We start from the raw sequence: 25439 nt of genomic DNA on the forward strand, positions 1-25439 counted from the left end.
CAGGCGAAGAGGCGACAAGAGCGGGAGCGAAGCGGGACGCGATGAGAATGCGAGGGCCGGGGCTGGTACGTCCATGGAGGCTGTAGCACAATGTTTCCAGCGGTAGCCGGGTGATACGCTGTAGGTGGAGTGACATGGCGAGGTGGAAGAGGGCGAGAGGGAACCTCGCACCGTGTCCTCCTCTCCCGCATCCCCTCGACCACGCTGGACTGGTTCGTTCGAGCTGAGTCGGCTGCGAGGGCGCTCCTGCTATGCGGCCAGGCGACTGTAAACTAGCGCGTGAGCTCCTCCTCGCGCTGGACGACTTCATCACCTCCGTCGAGGATGGCGGCGGGAGCAGGCGGTGGAATGGCGCGGTCTGCTGCGATTGACGGTTCGCCTGCTCGACTGACGAGTTCTGCTTGCGACCAATCATCATCCGACGAACCCGCTTTCGCGCTACTCCTCGCTCATGACGTTGCCTCTTGGCGGGGACTGTCCCGGCCGACTCACTCGTCGCCCACACTTGCTGCTGCTCTCCTTCCTGCACTTCACTCGCACTTGCACCTGAACAGACAAGATGCGCTTTTCCTTCGCAACCGCCGCCATCGCCGTCCTCGCCGCTGGCGCTTCGGGTGCGTCTCCCCTCCGTCCTTCGTCGTCCTGGAGCCTCGGTTGCTGACTTTCGGTCACCGCTCTGCAGCTCAAAACGCCATCTCCAGTCTCGCCAGCGCCGCGACGAGCGCAGTCGGCGGCAACGGCGCCAGCGTCGTGTCGTCTGTCATCGGCGGAAACGGAGGATCCGGCATCGGGTCGCGGGCTTCGTCCGCCCTCGCAGGTGCAGCCAGCGGCAACAGCGGATCCGTCCCGCCCGTCGTCGCCTCCCTCACCTCGCAGTACGGCTCGATTCTCGCCGGCGGTGCCCTTCCCACCGGATCCGCCCTCTCGTCCGACCTTGCCGTCTTGACGAGCGCTCTTGCCAACCCCACCGTCTCCTCGTGCGCTTTCGTTCTCCGCTGCAGTTCCGTTGACACGGTACTGACGTCCCCATCGTACCGTCGCCTTTCCTCGTGTTACTCCCGTCATCCTCGGTCCTGCATCTTCAGCTACGTCTACGCCAACCCCTCTCTCTCTGCCCTCGCCAAAGGCGCCCTCGGCCTCGCCGGTGCCGGCGGAGCTGGCGGAAGCGGCAGCGGCAGCGCTGGAGGAGCTGGCGGATCCGCCACGGGCAGCTCGGGAGGCGCCCAGTCGTCGTCTGGTCCCAGTTCGGCCGCTGTCTCCCTCTCGACGTTCTCGCCCGGCTTCTTCGGCTCGCTCGCCGTTGTCGCTGGAATGGCCGTCGGAGCCGTCGCCGTCCTCTAGATGCCTTGAGCAATCTCGCAAAACGCGCCCGCATCGGACCATTCGTTACCGTCTCGCCTTCATTCCTCCACCAACTCACCATCACAAGATCGCGCACACTTGAGTACCGCTGTAGCGCCGCAATTCAGTACATATCGCATCGACTCCTCACGCCGGTCGTCGCCGACTTGTGCGAGTTCGGCGCCTCGCTGTCCTTTCGCCTGCGACTTCTGCCCGCCTTTCCGCTCGTCGCGTCAAGGCTTCGCATGAGAGCCACAAGAGCAACCGAGCGCGCAGACTTCCCCCTCGCAACGCCGGTTCCATTCCGCACTCGACGTTCGTCGACCGTTGCGCTAGAACGACCCTCCTCTTTACGCGAACGCTGCGAAGACGCGTACCCTTCGTTCTGCTCGTCTGCTCAGTTTCTCTCACCTCCCATTCACTGCTTAGCCAGCTCCCCCCGAAGCACGAACAACTCGCACGATGCGCTCCGTGACCTTCGTAACTCCCCTCCTCCTTGCACTCTCCGCAACAGGTGCGTGTTGTCGCTCTCCTTTCGACGCGTCCGGCCTTCCAAGCGTCGTGCTTGACGCTCTTCGACCCTTGCAGCTCAATCGCCCGACACAGCAGCCATCGCCGCCGAAGCGACCTCCGCCCTCGCAGGAATCGACACCGCGTCCGCCGCTGCCGCCGCGACGTCGCTCCTGGGTCAAGCGAGCGGCGGACTCGCTGATGGGATCTCGGCGGTCGAGAGCTTCGCCAATGGAGCGAGCATACCGACGGCTGTCGCGTCGTTCACGAGTCAGTATGGGTCACAGATTCAGGGTCTTGTCTCGAGCGCTGTTGCCAATCCTGTGCGTTCGGCATCCTCTCTGGACTTAAGAACGTCGCGCTGACCTTGAGCAAACGCTTTCGCAGGCCGGCGCCGCTTCCTCCGCCGAGGCACTCCTCAACTCCGCCATGGGCAACGCCGACGTCTCCTCCTTCCTCGCCGCCAACCCCACCCTCTCGGCTCTCGCAGGACAAGCGACAAGCTTGTTGGGTAGTGGAGCGGGATCCACGGCGGGCAGCGGGAACGCAGGATCGGTAGACACGCAGAACACGAATGGAGCGGGAGGGAAGTGGGTCGGGATGGGAAGTGCGGCGCTGCTGGGCGGGACTGTCGGAGTTGCGGTCGTCTTGATGTGAAGGGTCACGAACGGAGACCTCATGTTGCAGGCGGAACGAGCTGGTCTCGCTTCTCGACCTGTCCTTCGACGATTTATCCCATAGACACCTTCGCTCCTCCTCCTACAGTTCCCTTCTCCTGCAGTACACAGACATTGCCGCCCGATACTCCCTGCGACCCAATGAAAGAGACTCGAGTCGAAAGCATGTGCACCTCTCGCTGAAACCGCCGCGCCCTGACCGCAACAAGAGCCTCTGCAACGTGAGCGACGATGGAGGTGCAACTTCGAATGCATATGCAACTGTACATACGCGACACGCTTCAGTCACTCGTCCTCGTCCGACTCGACGACCATCCTCCGCTTCGGCGCCGCTGCCTGCTCCTCCTCGTCCTTTCCACCACTGTCATCCTCGTCGGAGTCGGCCTCCGCTCGTGACTTCCGGCGGTCCTTGCGACGGCGCTCTTCCCGCTCGGCGGCTGCGTCGACTGCTTCGATCTCCTCCTCGTCGCCCGAGACCTCCATCTCCCTGCGAACGTGAGGAAGGTCAGCCAAGTCCCGCAAGCGCCCGAAACGAACATCTAGACGCACTCGTCGCTCTTGGCCAAGAAACCATCGTCGTCGTCCGAGTAATCTCGCGCCAAAGGCCCACCCTTGCCCCGCTTCGGCTGCGACCGCGTGCCGTATCCCCCGTACGCGTCCTCGTCCTCGTCCTCATCGTCCGACAAGTCCAACCCCTCGATCTTAGTCGCCTTCTTCGACCTGCGTCCGCCGCTCCTCCTGCCACCCTCGGCCTTGGCAGCCTCCTTGCGGGCTTTCCTCGCCTTCTCCTGCGCAGCCTTCTCCTTCTCCAGCCTCTGCCGCTCAGGATCCATAGCCGGCAAGTCCTGCATCTTGACCTTGCGCTTCGCATCGACATCGTTCAGTCGTCCGCGAATCGAGCCTGCAAGTCGCTTGTGCGTGTTGCTCGTCAGCGTCGCAGGGCGGAACGACATGCTGCCGTGTACTGATGCTTGCGCCTCGCTCAGTTGGCCGTTGTAGGTGTGTCGCGCGGTAAGGTAGGTTAGGCCGTGGCCGCGGGAGCTGTCGAAGGAGGAGGCGGTGAGGCCGGCGGTGACGGGGTTGATGGCGGGAGGGATGGGGAGGCCGGCAGCGGCGGAGGCGGTCATGACGGCCGAGTGGTCAAGCGAGAGCGACATGTCGAAGAGTTCGGCGCCGAGCTGGAGGGAGAGGGAACCGTCGGACCAGCGGACGATGCGGGCGTTCGACTGCTTGATCTGCGGCGAGCACGGCATCAGTTTGAGACCTACGTTGAGGGCATCGCGCTTTGTACGCACCACCTGACCCAGCTCGTCCTTGGTCCACCGCCACCGAATCGTATTCTCGTCAGGAAGCGGCGGTCGCCCCTGGCTCTCCGTCTCAGCCTCCTCCTCCTCCGGGGACCACTTGGCCTCGTCGAACGCCGTCGTCTTGAGCTGCAAGAAGTTGGGCATCTTGGCGTGCCAGACCTTTCCGCCTGCGGGAACCGAGAGGTTCGCGAGCGGGATGTTGGCGATGAGCTCGTCGTGCGTGATGATCTGGTGCGCCGTCTCGTCGTCCACTCCACCACCGTAGTCCTCCTCCTCGTACTCGAGAGCCTTGCGGCGTGCGCGCTCCTCGGCAGTCAAGCCGTCGTCCGCTTCCTGCTCCTCCGCAGCCTGTTCAGGCTCCTCCTTCGCGGCGGGCTGGTCCTGCGCCATGGTACTGCGAGTAAAGTGATGTCTCGTCAGTCTGACGTTCCCATCTGTGCCCCTGCAGCAATGCCAGCTCGAAAGTGGGGGAAAGGGAACGCACTCGTCCTCGTCCTCGTCCTCGTCTCCACCGTCGCCGAAGAGATCGTCTCCCATGTCTTCGTCCTCGTCCATCGCGTCTACTCCAGCCCCTCCAGCCTCCGTGAACTCCTTGGGCGGGACAGGGAGCTCGTCGACGGCGTCTGGCTGCGACACTCCGGCATTGGCGTCCGCACCCGCAGCTGCGACGACGTCCGCCGCATCCTGCCCAGGCACCTGATTCGCGGCTGCAGGCTCTTCAGGCGCGCCCGCCGGGTACAGCTCTGGCGGCATGCGCGACCCGTAGGCGTCGGACTCGAGCGAGGTCGGGTTGACGGCGTTGGGCGTTTCCTGGACGCCCTCGTCGAAGCCCGTGTCAATTGCTGGGTCCATCGTAGCAGCACTGGCAGCACAGCAAGCAAGTCAAGCGAGAGGCAGCGAGTGGACGAGTCCAGAGAGAGGTTGGCTGTCGTCCACTCACGCCAACACGCTCGCTGGGCTTGTTCAAAGCTGAGAGTGCGCTAGGTCGAGCTCTTGAGCTGCCCTGAACCGGTCTGCACGCGCTCGAAGGCCCCACTCGCTTGTTCTCCCCGTCTCTCCACCTTCATCTCTCTCGACCGCAACTCGCCGCTGAACAACAGCAGGGACAGCCAGAATGGGTCACGGCAACAGCGACAGGCTGTACATTACTCATGTGCGTCCAGTCCCCCACCTCGAGCTGCTGATGCGGAACTGACTTCGAGTGTTCCTCCCCTCCCCTCTCTTTTACCTCCCGCCACTTGGCTGTCCCGTCCTACCTCCACGTGGACGGATCAACGGCGCAGGCGGAACACTCGGGCGCCCTTGGCCAGCACTCGGCCTCGTCACGCGGCGCTCAAGCAAAGAACCAAGTCTTCGCCAAGGTCCCGTTCGACCACTGCGCCCTCACGCTCAAGCCTTTCGACACGCCCGTGTGCACCGATGAAGGATCGGTGTACGAGCTGATGGCTATCATCCCGTTCATCCGGCAACATGGGACGGACCCGATGACGGGCAAGAAGCTCACTCCGGGAGACTTGATCCGCCTCAACTTTGCGAAAAACAACGAGGGTGTGCGTCGGAGCTTACTTCTAGCTCATGCGACTGCGTACTAACGCGAGCTCCCTCGGCAGCAATACCATGACCCGATCACCTTTAAGGTCTTCAACGACCACGCCGCCATCGCTGCCATCAAGACCACCGGGAACGTGTACGCCCGCGACTCGATTGACCGCCTGAATCTCAAGCCAAAGAACATGCACGATGTGCGTGCGAGCTAGTTGTCCGTCTACGCCGTCTGGCTGACCTGCCCGGACCTGCAGCTCTTGACGGATGAGCCTTTCACGCGCAAGGACATCATCACGCTGCAAGACCCTCTGAACCTGGACAAGAAGGATGGTGAGCGTTTCGCTTCTCTTCCCGACTGATCCGCCGCTAACGCCCTGCTCAGTCTCCAAATTCGACTATGTCCGCCGGGCTCTCAAGGTCGAGACGGAGGAGGGCGCGCTGAGCGGTATCAATGTCGAGGCGAGCGGCATTGGGCGGTTACTGAAGACGATCGGGCAGGGGAAGGAGACGAAAAAGGCAGAGGACAAGGAGAAGACGGAGAAGGTGCGTCTCGCCACGCCTGCTCGTGCGGCGACACCGGCTGATAACCTACTGCAGGCCGTCGCAAAGCCTGCCCCTACCAAATCAGCCGTCACCTCTTCCTCCGTTCCATACAACCAAGCGCCGATCTCGAACAACCGCACCGCCGCCGCCTTCACCTCGACCGCGCAAACCGTATCGACGAAGAGCCAGAACGCGTTGTGGGACGAGGAGTACCTGATGTACGAGGAGGTGCAGAAGAGGGGAGAGAAGGGGTATGCGAGGATGGTGGGTCGTGCTGCGCAATCGCGCAAGAGCATGAATTGACGCCTGCTCGCTGCCTACGATCTGCAGGTTACGAATTTCGGCTCGCTCAACTTCGAGGTACGCCAGGGGTTTCGCTCCTGGTGCCGACTCATGCTCACCCATCGACCTTGCAGCTCTTTGCGAATGTCGCGCCTCGGGCGTGCTACAACTTCCTCAGCGTGCGCTATCCTCAATCCCTTTGTCACGTCTCACTGATCTTGGTTCGTAACGCCCGCAGCTCGCCCGAGACGGATACTACCAGAACGTCAAGTTTCACCGCTTGATCCCCGGCTTCATGGTGTGCCGAACAGGTCTCACCCTCGTGCTTCCTCCTCTGACGAATCGTTCCTCTGTAGCTGCAAGGAGGCGACCCGACTGGTACTGGACGAGGAGGCGAATCACGGTGGGGCAAGCCGTTCGAGGACGAGTACAACGCTCGCAACGCCCGTGAGTCTCGTCTCAAGCATGCATGGTACGCTCGGAGCTGACGCAGGCATATTCAGACAAGCACGACCAGCGAGGAACCCTGTCGATGGCGAACAGCGGGCCGAATACGAACGGCAGCCAGTTTTTCGTCACTTTCCGCGATCAGTGCAGCCATCTCGACGGTGCGTCCGCGCAGTCTCCTCAATCACAGACAAAGACTGACTCGAAGTGCGCCCGCAGGCAAGCACACCGTCTTCGGCCGCCTCGTCGGAGGCCAAGACGTCCTCGACAAGCTCGAGCGCGTCCCGATCGACCCGGCGACAGATCGACCACTCAAACCCGTCATCTTGCTCGACGTCGAGGTGTTTGGTGACCCCTTCGAGGACTACAAGGGCCGGCTGGATAAGCGGTTGAAGCGGGAGCAGGAGGAGAGGGAGGGACGGGGAGAGCGGGCGCGGAGAAAGGCTGAGAGGGAGAAGGATCGGACGACGTGCGTGCGAGTTCACACTCTCCTCACGAGCTGCGGCTGACGCTTCTCACGCGCGCAGCTGGTTCGGCACGAACCTTGAGAAACCGGCTGGCGACCTCGCAGGACTCGGCGGCTCGTCCTCAGCAGGCGTCGGCAAGTACCTCTCGTCGGCAGCACCAGCACCGATCGCCGGCGCCGGGTCGAAGCGGAAGGACCCGCTGGACGACGGAGAGGGCGATTTGGTGCGGCAGCTGGGTGAGCCGGATGCGGGTGCACCAAGGAAGAAGAAGCGGGCGGGCGGAGGGTTTGGCGACTTTAGCGGTTGGTAGCGAGTTTGCTGCACTCTCGTGTTGCGCTTAAAAGATTTGGACAAGACCGGCTTGCATCGCTGCGTTTCTTCACCCCGTTCGCAGAGCAGGCGGCAGGTCGAACAGCTCGCCGTTTGCTCCAACTCGGTACTGCGGCTTCATACCGTCCCTGCATGGTCGTAGGCTAGCTCAGTCATTGCGTGTCAGAACAGGAGAGCTTGGGCACGCACACAAAGTCCTGATTCGTCTGGTTATTCCGCAGGAGGTTGCGGATCGCAAAGAGCGCATGTTCGCGCATAGCTTCGCGCGCAAGAGAATGTCAGCTTGAGCTTCAGGCAGGCCACCGGCGAAACGGCAGACTCACTCGGATTCCGCTCGTCAATCTGGCACATGCTGAGCAACAGCTCCAGCCCTCCGCACTCTCGCACCTTGTCCTGCACCGCCTTTGCCCGTGCTTTCATGGTATACGTAACACCGGCAGGAGGGATGAAAGAGACGATGCCGAGGAATTGGGCGGAGAGGCGTTGCAGTTGCGCGACGGCTGCGGAAACTTCGGGCGACGGTGTTGGGGCCGACGATGTGTCTGAGATGGCGGTGGAAGCGGCGTCTGTGCCGTTCTTAGACGTTGGAGGCGTCAGACGAGGCGTTGGCGGCGGCATGAGGGTTTGCGAGAAGCGTAGTAGCCCTGCGATGCGAGCCGAAGCGGTCAGTATCTGCCTGCAAGTCCTGTGGAGATCCGGACGTACGGACAACGGCCTCGACACCCTTCACCATCTTGCTCTCCGCTTCTTCTCTTGCCTCGACTCTCTGTCCTTCCTCCTGACTATCCAGCGCCAGCCCAATCGACACCAAGCAATGCAAGACGAGCACGACGCCCTGGAACGTCGCTGCGTCCGCTGCATCCATCGCTCGCTCCTTCTGCTCCATGACGCTCGTGCCGAGCGCGATGAGCTGGCGGATGAGGAATGGGACGAGGGCGAGAGAGGAGGGCGTGGTTGCTTGTCCAGCGAGCGAGAGGTGACCGTCGAGGAACTTGAGCATGGTGACTAGGGTCGGAGAGATAGAGAAGCCGGGCATCCTAGGGGAGCATGAAGGATCAGTCGGAGACTCGGCGAGACTTCGGTAAGCTGGACGAACAGGGCGTGTCCTTCGTAAGCAGGGACGAACGCCTCGAGCGAGATGAGTTGCTGGATGATGGCGAAGCTGCACGGGCCATCAGAATGAGCGTTCGAAAGCAAGGCGCAGGACACGAGGGCTCACGAGATCTGGAAAATGTCGGAGGTGAACTCGCCGTGCGCGATGCCTTCGGCCGTCTCGCCTTCGAAGAGTGCGCCAACGAGTACCATCAGTCGGTCGAGAATGGCTGCCCCAGCTGGTGTGGTCGCAAGTAGCATGCTGCGGAGGCGAAAGTTGATCAGGAATGCCGGCGAGCGCGATGCACGGAATTGAGCAGGACGTACGCTCGTTCTCGGTTGTCGTGGATTGAGTTGAGCAGGAAGATGAGGACCGCCTGGAGTGTACCGTGATCGGGCGAGGCGAGTAGGCGTCTGCGCGAAGAGAGTATGAGCTAACGTCTCGGATTAGCACCGGTTGACTCACTGGAGCAGTTTGTCCTCCTCTTCATCCCTCAACCGCTGCGAGAAGTACCGCCCACCGATGCCATCGTTCGCAGTGACGAGGTTGGCCAGCGTTTGACAGCAAACCCGGGTCATAGTGGTGTCTGCGAGTCGTCCGTCAATCCACCGTGGACTTGAGGCGATAAGTCGACTTACATTCGCCATTCTCGAAGTTCACGAGCGAAGAAGCAGCCAAGAGAATGCGGCGAAGGTGCGGCTCGATGTACGTTCTGCGGATTGGCGAGGTCAGCTGCGCTTCGGAAGACGGGGACCGGACAGACGCACAGCGCAGACTCCTGGTTCACTTCGTTCGCAGTGCACAGACTGAGCACGAACGCTGCCAAAGCCGTCACAGCCGGGATAGAGTCCTTCTCGTCCTGCTCAAGCCGTCCTGCTTCGACCTGCCAGACTTTTTCCAGGCTTGGCCAGAAGCCGGTGCAGCCGCCGTAATCTCGTCTGTTTCATGTTCGGTCAGCTGGGCTCGACAAGGCCTTATGGAGCAGGACGCACCTGAGGGAAGGAGTGGAGCGCAAGCCGAGACGAGGAGGGCGTAGGAGCTGGACAAGCTGGTCGGGAGGACCTGGCGCCGTGGCATAGCTCTCTAGCTGCTGTACGAGCTCGGCAGGCGGCGTAGCAGGCGGTTCTGCCATCGTCGAGGTGCTTGACGGAGCGAAAGAGAGGGTTCGCCTCGCGACACTCGCTGCCTCCCGCACACACAGCTCGAATGAGCCTGGACGCGCCGTCTGCTGGCCTTTCAGACGTTACGCTTCCACTTCACGCCCCGCCAGACGCGCCAGAAGCGCGTGCCGCCAAACGACCTCGACTCGACTCTCCCTCAACTGATGAGGGTGCACGAGCGGTGACACCGCGACAGGAGGAGCTCTTTCGGACAGACGGCCCTGCCAGAGCGCACGACACGGCGGTGGCAGCGGCGGTTCAGGCCAACGGTGCGGGAGAAGCAGTCAAAGGGCCAGGACGACCAGACTACTCCCTCCGCTTCACGATTGAAGGGCACAAGAAGTCGATTTCGGCAGTCAGATTCAGTCCAGATGGTCGTTGGATGGCGTCTGCATGTGCGTGCGAGTCCTCCTCATCGTCCAGCTTTTGCTAACCCCCCTCCTTCCCGCTCTCCAGCCGCCGACTCGCCTATACACCTGCATTCCCTCCCTTCTTTCAGCCTCCATCGTACCTTCAGCCTGCATACAGGCGGTGTATCAGACGTCGCCTTCTCCGCTGACTCGACCCTCCTCGCTTCCGCCTCAGACGACCGCAGCGTGCGGATATGGGAGATCACGCCGCACATCCTCCAGCCCTCGACGGGTCCAGATCCGAGCGCAGAGAAGGGCGAGCGATCTGCGCGAGTACTGCAGGGTCACTTGACCGCGGTCTTCTGCGTCGCGTGGAGTCCACGGGGAGATTTGGTCGCGAGCGGCGGGATGGACGAGACGGTGCGGGTATGGGATGTGCAGAAGGGTGCGTGCATTCGTTCACACCACCATAAGCTGCGGCTGACGACTCCCCGCTCACAGGTCGGATGTTGCGGGTTTTGCAGGCGCACTCGGATCCGGTCAGCGCGATGCAGTTCAGTCGAGACGGAACGATGATCGTCTCGTGCTCCTGGGACGGCTACTTGTGCGTCCAGCTCGCCTCATCACTCTCGCTCTGCTGACCACTCGCGCTCACAGCCGCATCTGGGACACCTCGACCGGACAATGCCTCAAGACGCTCGTCAACGAAGATAACGCGCCCATCGCCTCGGTCCGCTTCACGCCCAACTCGAAGTTCCTCTTCACCTCGACACTCGACTCGACCATCCGGCTGTGGGACTATCAGGCGGACAAGGTGGTCAAAGCCTACACGGGTCACGTCAACCGCAAGTGAGTCGTTTGCGACAGCGCGGAGTTGATTGCGATGCTCGAAGACGCTCTGACTGACGCTGCGTTTACCGCTATGTGCCTCGCACAGATACTGCATCCCAGCGGTCGTGACCGCCGACGGACGATACCTGGTCGCCGGCTCGGAGGACCATAAGGTCGTGGTTTGGGACATCCAGACGCGCGAGATCGTCAATTCTTGGATCGCGCACAAAGGTGAGCTTGCGGCCTTGCCCCTCTCGCTGCAACTCTGCGCCCCAGCGAGCACTGCGCGTTGCATCGAGCCGCCTGCCCTCCATCGTCGATACTGACGCTGCCGCTTCGTACCTCCGTAGATGTGGTCATGGCTGTCGCTCACCACCCAACTCAAGGCATCCTAGCGACAGGCGCGCTCGAGAAGGTCAGCCCTCCCGTCCGCCGATTGCGCGCTTCCGGAGGCAGTAGCTCCCGTAGCGCCGCTGGGTGCTGGAACACGTGGGCTGACTGATCTACTTCTCGCCTGCAGGACCCTGTCATCAAGATCTGGATGACTCCCGCCGCCCTCTCCGCTCAAGAACCGCCAGCCGCCGTCAGCTCGCCTCAGCAGAACGGCGCGCTTCCACCAGCGCCGCCAGAAGAGCCTGAGGGACCTGCTGCAGCGGCGAACGGCGCACCAGATCCAGCAGCAGAGGCAGCGACAGTAGACGCAGGAGAAGCAGCGATGCAAGTAGATGCTTGAAGAGCGCTTCTCTCGCTTTCCTCCACTGCGCGTCCGAGTATGAGAGACTTCGTGGATTCCGAGTCAAGCGAGAATGCTACACGCCGCTACAAGATATGTCACATCGGGGCACAACCCAAACTTCCGATACATACGCGCACAATCAGTGCAAACCCAGCCCTGTCGTCCTCCCCCCGATACTCGATAGAGTCGTCAGGCTGCTCTTCTCGACGACGACCGGCATCCGCGATGCCTCGACAACCATTCGCTGCGACGCGTACTCCGCATCGGGCGTGAAGACGAACGGCAATTCTTGGTCGTCGACAAAGTCGATGACGACGCGAGGCGAGCGCTGGAAGGCGTCGAGCTGCTCGTCGTCCTCGTCTTCATGTGTGGGCGAAGCTGAGCGAGACGACGTGCCGCACGACGAGAGGTCCGAAACGAGCGAAGGGGCGATCGACGCTGCGTCGTCGAGTGAGGCGGAGGGCGAGTGGCCGACGCGTCGTGACCGGACGGATGAGCCGCTAGAGAGGAGGGGCGAGGGCTCGGTCGGGAACGTCTCTTCATGGTTGGAGGAGAACGGGGTGAGAGTGGCAGGGCGGGACATGCGCGGGGAGGTGTCGCCGTCGACGAGCGTCGCAGACGACTTGTTGACGAGAGCGGAGAAGGAGAATGCACCGAACGAAGGGAGTGAGGGTGTTGGTCGGTTGTCGAGGAAGGTGGCGGCGGAAGCTGTCGAAGTGGTGGAGGTGCGGCGGAGGGAGGAGGCGGTTGACTCGCGACGCTGGCTGCTGAAAGACAGGCGAGGAATGGACCACCGCGACGACGAGGCCTTGGGAGCAGGAGGGCACTCTGCACCTTCACCGTAGCAGTCGGCGGACGGGTCGGTCGGCAAGGGCGGCAGCGAGATGGGCGCTTCGCCTGTCGAGCCGCTCGCGATGAAGTCCTTCAGCGCTCGTAAGCAAGCCTCGGACGCGCGTCGGCCTTCCTCAGCCTCTGCAAGCTGGATCTTGAGACCCTCGAGCTGAAGCTTGAGGTTGGCGAGGTGTTCGGGTGAGGCGTGCGAGGGGTCGGTAGGAAGGCTGCACATCGAGTCGGCGGAAGACGACCTGCGACTCCACGACTCGAAGACGGCAGTCGAGTTCTTGCGGCCGAGCATGCGGAAGTTGGCAGAGGGAGGACCATCGGGGTCCACGCCGAGACGACGAGAGATCGAGCACGCGCTCGCCCGCCGCGCCAGGCTGCGCTCGAGGTCCCACTCGAAGTCTTCGGGCTGGAAGAAGTCGGGCAGGCCAGAGACTGCAGAGTTGCGGCGACTGGCAATCTTTGTCGAGTGGACGCCGAGGCGGAGTTCGCGCAGCCGGAAGAGACGCTGGTCGTCGTCATCGAGCCCGTCTGCCTGGATGGCGATGCTGGCGGAGCCGCGGTGGTGAGCGAGACGAGCGAGCGGAGTTGCGGTAGACGTGCGACTCGGACTAGTCGAAAGGAGGGAGATGGGCGGGGCGAGAGGCGACTCGACGGCGAGACCCAAGCCCGGGTTGCTAGTGTCCTTGACGTCGCCAGCTGCTTGGGACGCAGCGATAGCGTTGAGGCCAAGAGACGATCTCCGACGGGGAATGGCCGAGTCGACGAGGAACGACTTGCGACGAGGCGGGAATGAGTAGCCTTGGTCGATAGACGGCCTCTTATTCGCCTCGTTCTGGAGGCGCATGATGGCGCGGCGAGACTCCTCGACCTTGGCGCGAAGCGTGTTGACCTTCTCCTCCTCTTCACGACGACGAGCCTCGGACTCTGCTGCCCGCGTTCGCTCGGCTTCGAGCTGGAGGGCGAGATCGGCCAGCGAAGAGCGGAGGACGGAGACTTCGCTCGACTGGTCCTCAAGCGCGACGGAGGCGACCTGTGCCTCGCGCAACTCGCGGACCTGTGTCGCGAGCGCCTCCTTCTCCGCCTTTGCCGCCTCGAGCTGAGCGAGAAGCGCGCTGGCGTCGTTAGAGCCGTTCGTGGCGTCCCGTTCGGCGAAGAGGGCTCGCAGGCGTGCGTTCTCCTCGACAAGGGCGGTCGAGGCGGAGACCTCCTCTTGAAACATGGCGTCGATGGCCGCAGAGGATTCGTCGCTCATAATAATAAATGATGATGGGGACTGGCGACAGAGGACATGGTCAGCTTGCTCCGCTTGACACGAGACCTCCAGCACTCACAGAAGGCGGAGAAGCGGTGGAAGTCGAGTCGGAGGGCACCGCACAGCGGCTGGAAAGGCGTGCGAGGGGAAGGGAAGAGGCGTGCGAGGTCCTGCTAGCAGGCTGGAGTGCGACGATGACCGATCGAGGTCTGGTCGACGCAGGAGACGAGGGAGGTGATGAGGGTCGAGAAGGCTTGACGGGCGGTCTGCGATCAACGAAGACAGCGCCGGGCGAAAAGAAGCAGGGGAAAGAGATCTGAGCGGGTGCGAGGAATGAAAGAGGATGAAGGGCGAGTGAGAGAGGACAATGGCAGAGAAGTTTCGCGGTGACCAGACGACGAGCCGAAGGAAGAAGGCGCAGCCGCCGAGACCTGACCTGCCCGTTCCGTCCAGACGGCGCTGCGTTCCTCGCCTGGCGTGGCTGCCACGAGCAGTTTTAGGACGTCTCAGCTGCGCTTGATCGCCCTGCGCTCGGCAGGTGAAGCCGATCGAGCATCCGCCGAGTCTCGACGACCGCGAGATTGAGGACGCCCTCTGCCTGTCCGCCGGTCGATGGGAGACCTAGAGCATTCGGTGATCTACAGCGTGTGTAGGCACGCCAGGTTTCACTCCCGCTTCAGCCAGCCGTGCCCCCGTCACCCCGTCCGACACCGGTCCCCCCTTCGAGGGATGGCGAGCGGCCGCTCCCGCCGCGCGAGATGCAGCGGCGATTGCATGTGCGTCCCCTTGAGGTCTCCTCATCGTATCTACGCCGCCCGCATCCATCCTCCAGCCATGGTGTCTGCCGTATGCCGCCTCATCAGTTCGCAGGAGGAGGAGGCTGTCCTCGAGTCCTCGGCACTTGCAGTCCGCGCCAGCCGGGCGCAGCGACCATACACTCGACTTGAAGGCCGCGAGCTATTCAGCAACGCGATTAGAGCAGTGATCAAGCTGGTATGAGGTCGAGTAAGGAGGCGAGGGGAGAAGGAGGTCGGTGCGGCGCCTCGTCGTCGTTCATTCGTTCTGGCTGGACCCAGCGCCATGTACACGTGCTCAGAAGCTGCTCCAGCTCAGCATTCGAGCTCACGAGCGAGGTTCTCGACGTTGACATCGCGTCCAAAGGCCAACTTCGCTCGCTTGGCCTCTTACACACTCGACTCGCTCGCAACTGCTCACTCTCTCGGTTTGAAGGGCTGCAGCGCATCTCCAGCTGCTACTACTGCCTTACTGAACCGCCTGCTCGAAGCGCACGCCGCCTCGTTCGCTCCTCGCGCCAGCTCGAACTCTCCCATCATGCGCCAGAAGCAGTCGCAGCCGAAGCACAAGACGGCCATCAGGCCGCCTGGTGGCTCGACGGGTGGCAAGAAGCGTCCGGCCGGCAAGAGCGTCAAGAGCCTCAAGGCGCCGAGTGAGTCGCTCCAGTTGTTCGCCTCGTCGGCCCTCCTGACCGCTCACTCGCTCACAGAGGGAACGCAGAAGCGCCGCCGCTACCGTCCGGGCACTGTCGCGCTCAGGGAGATCCGCAGGTACCAGAAGACCACCGAGCTCCTCATTCGCAAGCTCCCGTACGCGTCCTTTTCTCTTTCCTCGCCGCCCTTTTCGTGCCCTCTCGCCAATCCTTGTTGACTGGACTGGATCGACCGCTCGCAGCTTCCAGCGCCTCTGCCGCGAGATCTGCGACAACTTCGCGCAGACGATGCGCTGGCAAGCTTCGGCGCTTCAAGCCCTCCAGGAGGCGGCCGAAGACTAGTGCGTCCTGTTTCCCGCATCGCTGTCTGTGGAAGCGGCTCAGGGTCGACAGGAACGGTGACTGACGCACTCCTTCGCCGCTGCTCGCAGCCTCGCCGACCTCTTCGCCGACACGAACCTCTGCGCAATCCATGCCAAGCGTATCACCATCCAGCCAAAGGGTACGTTGCGCTTCTCCTATCTCTCCCAGCTGCGCGCTCACCCCGCGCGTACAGACATGCAACTCGCCCGCCGCCTTCGTGGAGACCCGATGCACTAGGTCGTCGACAGCACGCCTCGCTTGACCCGCTTTTCTCCCTCTCCGCTTGTTCCGCATCCCTACCGCACTCGCATGATCTTCGTCTTTCCTCGCTTTTACCCAGCGCTTTGTAGTTGACGCTCTCCCTTTTGCTGTCTCTCTCGCCGACGGTTCCCTCCCTTTTTCTCCCTTCGGAATGGCTGGAGGTGGAATCGCGCAGGACAGCTTGTGCATGTTTGCATTCTGTGTCGTCCTCATCCTCGCACGTACAGATGTTCGACGAAGAGAGAGCAAGCGGGACTTCGGCGAGGACGAGAAAAGGCCTTCTCGAGCGAGGACTGAGGTGGATGCCAAGATGCGTTGCAAAGCGCTGGATGCGAGTGAGGGGAGATAACAACACAAACTGTGCGCAAAGCTGATGCGTGAGAGAGCACGAAACAAGCGAGTGTGAAGAACCCAAGACGAGATGTGAAGCCAAAGCGACGATCTCCCTCCTTCCTTCCCTTCCGCCTCGACCGACTACCACTCCTCGTTGCTCCAACCCTCCGTCTCCAAGTGCCTGGCCGCCTCAACGAAGCCCGAGTCGTCGCCCGCCTCCTCATCCGACCAGAACGTCTCCTGACCCTCCTCCTCTTCCGCCGCCGCCCTGCCTTTCCCCTTCTCCGCCGCCTTCGTCGCCCTCAGCCTGTCAAGCATCGAGGTCTCGCTCCTCCTCGCCATTCCATACTGCTCCTCGAACTCAGGGGCGTCTTCGAGCCAGTCAGCGATAGACGAGGTTGAAGCCCCCGAAGACGAGTCCTCCGTGTACAGTGAGGGCGAATTCGGGTCTCGCAAGGCGATGTCGAGCTCCGCAAGCGGCTGGCGTGGCTTGGTGCGGATGCCGAACTGCTTCGCGTTGCTGGTCGAGCTGCTCGACCAAACCTTGACCACCTTGGCAGCGAGTCGCTCTTCCGCCCACGCCGGCAAAGGCGGGACGATCCTGTGGTCGTCATCGAACCAGTTCCACCAGCCCGTCGAGGCGTCGCGGCGGAGGTGGAGAAAGTGGCCGAACCATCGCAGTTGAACAAGGTTCGGGAGTTGCGGGAAGAAGGTCGAGCGGACGAGGGGCGTGGTGTAGCGGCGCGTGTCGTCGAAGTCGAGGTCGGCGTACTGTGCGAGAAGAGCGGTCAGCTTTATGCTCTCTCGAAGGAAGAGCGCTAGTTGCGAGAAAGGCGCGGACTCACAGGCGAGTAGTTCCACGTAAAGACGCGCAAGTTACGGAACAAGGCGAGTGCCGTGCTCCAGTCGTGCTGTAGGGCAGTGCACGTCGTCAGCTACTACACCTAGCGAGAAGAAGTGCCGGCCACGCACGAGCGAGCCTTGCCACCAACTCAGCTGCTCCGACTCGAGCCCGATACCGAGCTCCTCGAGGTCCGGCAACGCCTCGTGGATCTCCTTGACGAGGCTCGGGCCGAACGCACGCTCGTTCCAGACGAAGAAGGTGAGGTGGTGGAGTTGCGGGAGGAGAGCGAACGAGAGGAGGACGTCGCGGCGAACGACCGAGAGGTCGTGCGGCTCGGAGATGCGGAGCGAGCGGAGGGGGACGAAGACGGGCGGCTGGAGCGAGCGGGTGAGCTGCGTGACGCTCAATCGTCAGCGTTGAGTGTGAGGGACAAGTCCAGAACGTCGTGACGCACGATGAGACTGTTGAGCCACTCATCAAGCACGCGGCGTCCAGTTACTCCCGTCATCCCGACGACATCGACTTCCTCGACGGTCTGCCAGAGCGAGGGCGGCCACCAGTCCGCGAGCGCCGGAACATTGAGCGGCGTCGCAAAGTCGCGCCAGATGCGGACTTCTTCGAGAGGGAGGTTGAGGCGGAGGAGCTGGAGCATCGAGTCGTCGCAGGTGTTCAGGGTGATCCGGCGGAGGGCGGGGAACGGCGTCTCGTTGTCCGCCCAGGACATCTCGTCGTCGGTCGAAAGATTATCGTGGTCGTCACCCTCGCCGTCGATGGACTCGTCCTCTTCATCGCTAGGGACATCCTTGAGCGCCTCGGCAAGGTCGCCCTCGAAACGGACGCCGCAGAAGTACAAGTCTCGCACGAGCGGCAGCTCTGCGAGGATTTCGAGGACACCAATCTCGATAACCTTGGTCTGGTACGGCGAACGCTCGACGACCCGATCTTCGTCGCTGTAAACGTAGGCGAAGGACTCGAGGCGATACATGTGGACCATTCTGTCCAGCAGCCTGAGGTCGTTGTCGAAGTTGGGCACCCGCAGCTCCGTTGTCGCAATACCGTCAGGGGTCAGGCTCACGCTGAACTGGCGGATGCGACTGGCGGGCACGACGAATGCTTCCCGGCCCCTCCCCTTGACAATCGTGTCCAGGGGGGACGCTGCAGAACCTTCGGAGGCCGGTTCTTGCATGCAAACGCCCCAGCAGCGATGCACGAGAGCCGAGAGGCCCGTCCACGTCGCCCTGCAAGTCGACCTCATCGCGAGCAGGTCCTTGACGCGGCCGGTCCATTCCTTCGACATCGTCCTCGATCCGTCCGGCCAGCTCGGCGAGATGACGGGGAGCAGGTACTCGCCGATGCGCTCGAGAATCTCGGCGGGGAGGTCTGCGAGGGAGAGGGAGCGAGGAGCGGGCGGCGGAGGACGAGCTTGCGCAGTCGAGCGGTTCTTCTGGCTCTTGCGGGGCGAAAGATGGGCGGTGCTGCTGAGGATGGGGCTGAGAGGAGTCGAGGTAGCATCGGGAGCGAGTCCTCGCAGGCGTTTCGACGGTGCGCGCCTGACCGCTCCTGCTGCCGACTCGGTCCTCGAGGTAGGCGCTGTGACGGTCCCGTTCCTCGTCTTGCCAAGTTCGCCGCCTCGGGCTGCCTTCCTGCCCCCGGTGGGAACCTGCTCCTTGTCCTCCTCGGGCTCGTACGTGTAGTGTCGCACTATGGAAGCGATGTCAACTGATCGAACTGATGACGATGGGAACAGCGCGGAAGCGCGCGACGCACCTGCCCTGCGCCTCGTCATGGTAGCCCGACCGTAGCTCAAGCCTTGAAAGCAGTCAAAGCAGCAGCAAGTTGGGAGCGAGAGAAGCGGACGAGGAAGAGAGCTGCGAGATGAGGAGAGGGTCTAACCGCAAGCAGGCCCGACAGCGTCGTGAGGCTGATGAGCTTGCTTGGGGCTTGCAAAGGGGCTTGAAGACTCTGTTGCAAAGACCTGACCAGCCAGGGAAGCGCGACGGAGCGTAGAAAGCTCCAGGCAATGTTCGATGTCAACGACCGAAAGGTGTTCTCAAGACAGGCGACATTGCTCGCTTTCCTCAATTGTTCAGAGATCGAGCAAAGGGGAGCGACGCAGCTACGAAGAAGTAGTGAAGTAATCTCGTCTCAGGCGTCCGGTTGCCTACATACGCTTCCTCCTCCCTTTCATGAGCGCCTTATCCGCATCCTTGGCCTTGACCCACTCCGGACACCCATGCGTCCCATCCGGGACACAAACGCCGAACGCACACACGACCGTTCCCCCAATCGCTATGTCCTTCGCATCACAGATTCGAAGGAGCTCTCTTGCATCCGCTTCGCCGAAGTGAGGCGGCCAGTTCGGCTTGTCGGATCGTTGACGGCGCGAGAAAGGCGTTCCTTCAGGCGGACATTGGCAGATGGAGACAGCGAGGCGGCGGATGCGGGGCCAAGTCGAAGGTCCGCCGCGCAGAAGGGAGAGGAGGGGTTGAGCTTCGACGGCGGTGTGGTAGTTGAACTCGAGAGCTTCGAGGCGTGGCAAGTTGTACACCAGGTCGAAGGTCGCTGAGTTGATAATGTTGCCCGCGAGATGAAGAGACGCGAGATTCGGGAGATGCCAGGCAACATCTGCCAGCTTAGGCGGCGTTTCGCTATAGTCTCTGTCAGGACAGGGTATGCCTATCATGAACTCGACTTCGGTGACGGAGGGCGGCAGCAGAGCGAGGTCGTGCATGAAGCCGGCGTAAACCTCCAAAGCTTCGATCTTGATGGTCCGCAAATGGTCCGAGAGACCTGCAAGAGCGATGCGGAGGTCGGAACCGAGGACATCGTGACCCATGATCGTGAAAGACTGGAGGGCGAGACTGCGGGCTGGTACAGCAAGTTGCGGGCCAAGGTTCAGGAGATCCACCGGCAGATCCGTCTCACCACCCTGGAGGCTGAGTTGCTCGAGCCTGGGCAGGCAGCGAAGGTTGTGCAGAAGCTCTGCATCCGCTAAAGTTTCGTAGCCGACCTCGGACAGGTCCCTCGTCAGCAGAAGTGTCGCGACGCGAGGGAAGGGTTTGTCTTCGAGAAAGTCGCGTCCGAAAAGGGTTCGGAACAGGAAGAGACCCTCGATGGCAAGGCCGACGAGGTGGTCGAGCAAACGCAGCATGTCTTTGATAAGACCGACACCGACGACGATGTCCTTCGGGCGATATGGGCGTCCTGCGCAACAAGAGAGCGTGGGACAGGCGAGTTTGCAGATATCAGTAAGGCGTCGTCACAATCCATATGAGCGAAATGAGCGCACTACGCTGCTCCTCGCGCTCGTGCGTCGCTTCAACTGCCCAAAGCCGAGCAAAAGTCCGGTCGTCTCCCAAAAGATCTCGTCGCTGTCTCCGAGTTCACCGATCGTGTCCTCATCCCGCAAAGCAAGCTTGCGCACTTCGTTCGCGAGCCAAGGTCGTCGCATGATGGCCGCGGCAAACTGGGCGAGGACGGTGCGGTTGAAGAGCTCGACTGTCCGGTACAGCTCAACGAGCGTGTACGGCAAAAGCGCTCGGCAGAGGACAAAATTGCCGTGGTCGATCGCTTCTGCAAAGATGCTTGGGTAGAGCTCGGGAGGCAGCAAGGTGATCAGGCAGCGGGTCTGGAGGACCGAGTCCAGGAGGAGAAGGTCAGCACACGGTTCGCCGGCCTTGAACGGCCGAAGGAGAAGTTGGACATACCCAGGTGGGCTTCTTCTTCGCTCCAGACGCCCTCCCGCCTTTCTTGCGAGGCGAGGCAGTGGTTTGAGGCGCCATCAAAGTTCGGGCAGCTGATGAAGGCGTGGAGTGGCCCCGGGGGCCTGCGGAAGGCGTGTCGGCTCGGACAAAGCACCAGAGAAGTGGTCCAAATCGTACAAGTGCAGCGAGAGGGGAACAGAGCGAGTGAGCGATAAGGCGGGGGAGAAGAGGCGCAGAGCAGCAGGAAGGGGCGGTTCACCGCCATCGTGGGACAGGCTGAAGCTTTCAGAAGCTATGGAGCACTGTAAGATGTTGATTGAGCCCCGCAATCAGGCCGGAAGGCCGCTGGGACGCTGTCGCGCTCAAGTGCGAGCGATGTTGCCGTCTCTCTCGCTCACGTGCAGCGCCAATCAACCGAGCTGGCTCCTAGACGAGCGAGCGGAGACAATCGGCCTCTGAGTCAGGCAGCCCGGCACAACCTGCATTTCCGGCACGTCCGCCTCGACTAGTCCTCGACCTTCCTCTTCCTCCGCCTCGCCTCGACTATCCGCTCCGTCCCCCATCCCGGACAGTCGTGCTCGTCGTCACTGTCGCACTCGCCCGTCGCGCACAGGATAGATCCGCTGAGCCTGATGTCCTTGCCATTGCAGATCTGGACGAGCTGCTTCGCGTCGTTCTCGCCGAAGTTCGGCGGCCAGTTCGGTGTCTTCGACTGTGCTGTATGCTCCAGGCATCGCGTTGATGGTCCCTTCGCGGGTTCGGGACACTCGCAGATCGACACCGTGAGGCGGCGGATGCGAGGCCAAGTCGAAGGTCCGCCGCGTAAGAGGGAGAGAAGGCGGTCGGCGTCGATCGAGGTGTGCTGGGAGAGGGAGAGACAGTACAGCCGTGGCAGGGCGTAGATAACGTCGAAGGTCGCTCGACTGACGATGTCGCCTCCGAGATGCAGGTGTTCGAGGGAAGGCATGTGCCAAGCGATGTCGGCGAGTTTCGGGTGCTTCGCGGAATGATCGTAGTATGGGCAGTTATTGCCGAGTTTCAAGTCGAGGTGGTCGACTGTCGGCGGAAGAAGGGCGAGGTCGTGCATGATATCCGGATAGGCGAGGAGGCCCTCAATCTTGACCGTTCGCAGGCAGTCGGCTGCGAGTCCAGCCAGCAGGACTCGGATGTCGCGCCCGATGCGAAAGTGCTTCTCGACGGCGAAGCTCCGCAGGCGAAGACTGCGCGCCGGCACGCTGACTCGCGGCCCCAAGTTGAGGAGGTCGATAGGAAGATCGTGCGGAGCGAAACGGAAGACGAGGTGCTCGAGTGTCGCGACCTTGGCGAGGCTGTGCACGAGCTCGGCGTCGGAAGTGTATGTCCACCCGTCGTCCGCTTCATCCAGGTTGAGGATGATGGTATTAAGGCGGGGCCACCGGTCCTGAAGAAGGGAGTCGTTCAGCAGGAGAGGTCGAATGAAGTACATCCCAACAACGTTGAAGCTTTCGAGTCGAGTCGTAAGCCGCAGGAGGTCCGTAATGAGCCCAATGCCGCACACGAGGGCGAGAGGTCGGTAAGGACGTCCTGCGCGACTTTCCTGTATCAGGATCACCGGTCGCAAGAGTGAGATCTGCGTTGACGCACTTCTCCGTTCATACAGCGCGTCAAACGTCCCGAGCTGTCCATACCCGCCCAAAAGTCCCGTCGTTGCCCAGAGAATCTCGCCCGAACAGTCGTCCACCGCGTCGTCGTCGCGCAACATGATCTCCCGCACTTCTTCCACCAACCAAGGTCTCCGCATGACAGCGGCAGCGAACTGAACGAGGACATCGACGTCGGAGAGCTCGACAAGGCGATACAGCTCCGCCAGCGTGTGCGGCAGGAGCGCGCGACATAAGACAAAGTTGTCGTGGTCGATCGCTTCGTGGAAGATGCTCGGGTAGAGGTCGGAGGGAAGCGATGTGATGAGGCAGCGAGTCTTGCGAGAGAGGGCAGGAGGAAAGAGGTCAGCTCGTCCGCTCCGCCGTCGCGCAGAGGTATAAGGCACTGCACGCACCGATGCTGGCTTCTTCTTCGCCCCAGGCGCCTTGCCGGCCTTCTTACGAGGCGAGGTCGAGGCGTGAGGTGGCATCGACGGTCGAAGCGTTCGTCGACAGAAGTGTGGCGGAACGGCGAGCGACGGGTGGATGCAGCGGTGCAAACAGTTCCAGTCGTCACGAGCTCAGCGTGATCGCGTCCATTGAAGAAGAACGACGCCAGGAGAGAAGCAGAGCGAGAGGCAAACCCGGCTTGTCCGCGGAACCAGCAGCGACTCTCTCTCGATGAACACCCGTGGCTCCCGCTGCGAAGTCCCTGGCCATGCACACCTCGTCTGCCCCGATCCTTAGAGAACCGCCCATCTACCCTGACGAGAACGGAAGAGAACGAGAGAAGGGGGAGAAGAAGTGAGAGAAACAACAGATTTTTCCTTTTCGTGCGTCGTCCCTGCGAGGCCATCACTTCACAGCTTTGACCGTCAGACGGTCTTCTTTGCTGCTGCTGCGGCGGCCGAGGTGGCGGGCGCGACAGCGGCGAGCGACTCCTGGAGGGCATTGAGGATCTTGGTCGCATCCGTCGGGCGCTCGACGACGGAGACACCCATGTGGCCGAAGCTGCAAGCAGGAGGTGAGCGTGGCAACGGGAGGACAGAAACGAGAGAGCCGCTTACCGGATGTACTTGGTCTGCAGGACGAAAGGAGGATCAGCACATGCTCGGCTCTTGCCGGACTCAGCCGCAACGCACCTTGATGTCCTTGTGTAGTCCACCCGCGATAACGATACCGCGCTCAGCGAGCGCGCCAATGAGCGCGGGCGGCTGAACGTCCTCGGGGACGTAGAGGGCCGTCATGCCGTTTGCGGCGCCGCCTTCCTCGGTCGCGACGAGCTTGAAGCCGAGCTTGAGGGTCTGCACCAGCCCGAGCGTCAGTATGACAAGATTCCGGGGTTGTGGTGGGAGACGCACGGCATCGCGGAACTTCTGCGCAGCCTCCTTGTGCATCCGGAAGCGGTCCTCGAGCGAGACGGGGCCGGAGACGATGGTCTTGAGCGACGCCTCAAGCGCGTAGATGAGGTTGACACTCGGAGTGGCGAAGTAGGCGGGGCTGCGCGAGAAACGGGATTCAACACGTCGAGCGGCAGAGAGGGAAGCAAAAACCGAACGCACGTTCCCTTCTCGTAGCTCTCCATGACAGGAAGCCAGCGCTTGTAGTTGGCGAAGTAGGACGAGACAGGCGTTTTGCGGTTCTCGAGGACCGAGAGGGCCTTCTGCGAGAGAGCGGTGATCGAGAGACCGGGAGGGACGGAGATACCCTTCTGCGAGGCGCCGACAACCTGGTTCGAATAGCGAGTTAGCCTGTGTGGGTCGTCACACACGCAATAAGAGCGAGCAACGCACGACGTCGATCTTCCACTCGTCCATGCGGATTTCCTCCGAGGCGACGGCGCAGACACCGTCGAGCACTATGAGGGTGTCGGGCGAGACGCGACGGACGGTCTCGGCGATCGCCTTGGCATCAGACAGGACACCAGTTGCTGCGGTAGGCAGCAAAGTCAGCCGTTGATCTAGTCGTTTTGAAGAAGGGACGTCGAAAGGCAGGACGCACAGGTGTCGACGTGCGTGAAAGTCAGGACGGCGTACTTCTCCTTCTTCAGCGCCTCCTCGACTTGCTGCATTGTCGGGCGGCCGCCAACCGGCGCGCCAACCTGGTCGACCTTGGCGCCGTACGTCTCGAGGCAGTCGGCGAAGCTGTGCGGCACAAAAGGTCAGGCTCGACTTCCATCAATCACCACAAGCAGCACAGATACGCACGCGTCGCCGAAGTAGCCTGTGTTCAGAACGAGGGCCTTTTGGTCGCGCTCAATCACTGTGAACGAGGGAAACGGCATTAGATCGCTTTAGGGCCGTCCTTCGTTCAGGCGACGTACAGTTGGCCGCGACCAAATCCCAGCCAAGAGTCCCGCTGCCCGCGATGATGAATGGCTGGCCCTTCTCGGTGTAGAGGAGCTTGCGAAGCATCCTGAGGCAGTCGCCGAAAACGGGCGCGAAGGCAGGCGAGACGTGCGACATCGAAGGGTGGGCATTCTGCGTGCGTGAACACAAGTGGATGCGAGTGGGCGAAAAGAAGAGGAAAGGCGGGCGGTGGTGGGATAGGGCGGACGACGGCGTTAGCGGAGTAGGAGAAGGTGGGGGCAAGAACGCCGGGATCAGCTCAAGGCAGCTCGCGCGGCACGAGGTCGACTACGCACGGCGTAGAGGACCTCATCGGAGACCTCGACAGGGCCTGGGACCGAGAGGAGCTTGTGAGGCGCCTGGGTGAAGTGGTTGGTCGGCTGGGTCGACATCCTGCGAACGGCGAGCTGTGCGGTCAGCGGCGGATCGTCCAGCGGCTTTTGCAGCACGGCACCAGCGAGTGGCGAAGCGAACGAGCGCACTTGAGCTGTGGTACGTGGTAGCGATGGATCCGGTCGGGAGTGGGTGGAGGAGCGGGGAGATGCGAGTCGCGGTTGGAACGGTGGCGGGGCAGGTGCGCCTGGTTAGTAAGGTTCAGCAAAGCGCTGGCAGCGTCGTGGCACTCACAGCGAGCGCAACGGACGTGTGTGAGAAGAGAGAGAGCGGAGAGCAGCGGAGCGTCGGCACTCGAGGTCGGGAGTCGGCAACAGCGTCGTAGGCAAAGTGCAGCTCGTAGAGCACTCTCTGACGGCACGTTAGAGCTGTATGAGGAGCTTGCAGGGTATCCGGACGAGCGAGGCAGACGA

General features: G+C 62.2%; 12 protein-coding genes across 12 annotated transcripts; 5 read left to right on the forward strand and 7 right to left on the reverse strand.

The window, feature by feature from the left end:
- Nucleotides 1-559: 559 nt before the first annotated feature.
- Nucleotides 560-1341, forward strand: RHTO_05180 (uncharacterized protein; the record flags this gene model as incomplete). Its single annotated transcript, XM_016418842.1, has 3 exons — nt 560-614; nt 683-977; nt 1086-1341. The coding sequence occupies 3 exons, from the start codon at nt 560-562 to the stop codon at nt 1339-1341; spliced, it is 606 nt and encodes a 201-aa protein (XP_016270352.1).
- Nucleotides 1342-1803: 462 nt separating this feature from the next.
- RHTO_05181 (uncharacterized protein) lies at nt 1804-2508 on the forward strand (the record flags this gene model as incomplete). Its single annotated transcript, XM_016418843.1, has 3 exons — nt 1804-1855; nt 1930-2174; nt 2239-2508. The coding sequence occupies 3 exons, from the start codon at nt 1804-1806 to the stop codon at nt 2506-2508; spliced, it is 567 nt and encodes a 188-aa protein (XP_016270353.1).
- A 305-nt stretch (nt 2509-2813) lies between these two features.
- RHTO_05182 (RNA polymerase-associated protein LEO1) lies at nt 2814-4687 on the reverse strand (the record flags this gene model as incomplete). Its single annotated transcript, XM_016418844.1, has 4 exons — nt 2814-3015; nt 3078-3763; nt 3824-4229; nt 4320-4687. The coding sequence occupies 4 exons, from the start codon at nt 4685-4687 to the stop codon at nt 2814-2816; spliced, it is 1662 nt and encodes a 553-aa protein (XP_016270354.1).
- A 262-nt stretch (nt 4688-4949) lies between these two features.
- Nucleotides 4950-7429, forward strand: RHTO_05183 (peptidyl-prolyl cis-trans isomerase-like 2; the record flags this gene model as incomplete). The annotated part of the gene is made up of 13 exons (XM_016418845.1): nt 4950-4988; nt 5119-5385; nt 5446-5577; nt 5635-5710; nt 5763-5923; nt 5978-6187; nt 6254-6283; nt 6340-6384; nt 6444-6503; nt 6562-6652; nt 6709-6813; nt 6872-7121; nt 7180-7429. 13 exons carry the CDS (start codon nt 4950-4952, stop codon nt 7427-7429), a joined length of 1716 nt encoding a protein of 571 aa, XP_016270355.1.
- Nucleotides 7430-7498: 69 nt separating this feature from the next.
- Nucleotides 7499-9674, reverse strand: RHTO_05184 (Armadillo-type fold domain containing protein; the record flags this gene model as incomplete). The annotated part of the gene is made up of 11 exons (XM_016418846.1): nt 7499-7577; nt 7639-7708; nt 7773-8093; nt 8155-8486; nt 8546-8611; nt 8669-8803; nt 8869-8955; nt 9008-9128; nt 9181-9254; nt 9310-9480; nt 9535-9674. 11 exons carry the CDS (start codon nt 9672-9674, stop codon nt 7499-7501), a joined length of 1596 nt encoding a protein of 531 aa, XP_016270356.1.
- Nucleotides 9675-9748: 74 nt separating this feature from the next.
- On the forward strand, nt 9749-11616 carry RHTO_05185 (WD repeat domain 5; the record flags this gene model as incomplete). The annotated part of the gene is made up of 7 exons (XM_016418847.1): nt 9749-10097; nt 10159-10497; nt 10554-10656; nt 10710-10901; nt 10990-11114; nt 11234-11298; nt 11404-11616. 7 exons carry the CDS (start codon nt 9749-9751, stop codon nt 11614-11616), a joined length of 1386 nt encoding a protein of 461 aa, XP_016270357.1.
- A 142-nt stretch (nt 11617-11758) lies between these two features.
- On the reverse strand, nt 11759-13714 carry RHTO_05186 (uncharacterized protein; the record flags this gene model as incomplete). Its single annotated transcript, XM_016418848.1, has 1 exon — nt 11759-13714. The coding sequence occupies one exon, from the start codon at nt 13712-13714 to the stop codon at nt 11759-11761; it is 1956 nt and encodes a 651-aa protein (XP_016270358.1).
- Nucleotides 13715-15046: 1332 nt separating this feature from the next.
- RHTO_05187 (Histone H3) lies at nt 15047-15761 on the forward strand (the record flags this gene model as incomplete). The annotated part of the gene is made up of 5 exons (XM_016418849.1): nt 15047-15161; nt 15219-15318; nt 15404-15502; nt 15593-15663; nt 15718-15761. The coding sequence occupies 5 exons, from the start codon at nt 15047-15049 to the stop codon at nt 15759-15761; spliced, it is 429 nt and encodes a 142-aa protein (XP_016270359.1).
- A 498-nt stretch (nt 15762-16259) lies between these two features.
- On the reverse strand, nt 16260-18748 carry RHTO_05188 (uncharacterized protein; the record flags this gene model as incomplete). Its single annotated transcript, XM_016418850.1, has 5 exons — nt 16260-16889; nt 16964-17029; nt 17091-17354; nt 17417-18663; nt 18730-18748. The coding sequence occupies 5 exons, from the start codon at nt 18746-18748 to the stop codon at nt 16260-16262; spliced, it is 2226 nt and encodes a 741-aa protein (XP_016270360.1).
- Nucleotides 18749-19123: 375 nt separating this feature from the next.
- On the reverse strand, nt 19124-20744 carry RHTO_05189 (uncharacterized protein; the record flags this gene model as incomplete). The annotated part of the gene is made up of 4 exons (XM_016418851.1): nt 19124-20166; nt 20252-20284; nt 20350-20590; nt 20670-20744. 4 exons carry the CDS (start codon nt 20742-20744, stop codon nt 19124-19126), a joined length of 1392 nt encoding a protein of 463 aa, XP_016270361.1.
- Nucleotides 20745-21171: 427 nt separating this feature from the next.
- RHTO_05190 (uncharacterized protein) lies at nt 21172-22776 on the reverse strand (the record flags this gene model as incomplete). Its single annotated transcript, XM_016418852.1, has 4 exons — nt 21172-22147; nt 22204-22242; nt 22304-22623; nt 22702-22776. 4 exons carry the CDS (start codon nt 22774-22776, stop codon nt 21172-21174), a joined length of 1410 nt encoding a protein of 469 aa, XP_016270362.1.
- Nucleotides 22777-23160: 384 nt separating this feature from the next.
- RHTO_05191 (alanine-glyoxylate transaminase / serine-glyoxylate transaminase / serine-pyruvate transaminase) lies at nt 23161-25025 on the reverse strand (the record flags this gene model as incomplete). Its single annotated transcript, XM_016418853.1, has 10 exons — nt 23161-23296; nt 23353-23366; nt 23428-23589; nt 23647-23785; nt 23848-24014; nt 24079-24215; nt 24287-24429; nt 24493-24547; nt 24609-24765; nt 24930-25025. 10 exons carry the CDS (start codon nt 25023-25025, stop codon nt 23161-23163), a joined length of 1206 nt encoding a protein of 401 aa, XP_016270363.1.
- Nucleotides 25026-25439: the final 414 nt, after the last annotated feature.

Source organism: Rhodotorula toruloides, assembly GCF_000320785.1.
Source record: "Rhodotorula toruloides NP11 unplaced genomic scaffold Scaffold30, whole genome shotgun sequence".
NCBI classification, from domain to species: Eukaryota; Fungi; Basidiomycota; class Microbotryomycetes; order Sporidiobolales; family Sporidiobolaceae; genus Rhodotorula; species Rhodotorula toruloides.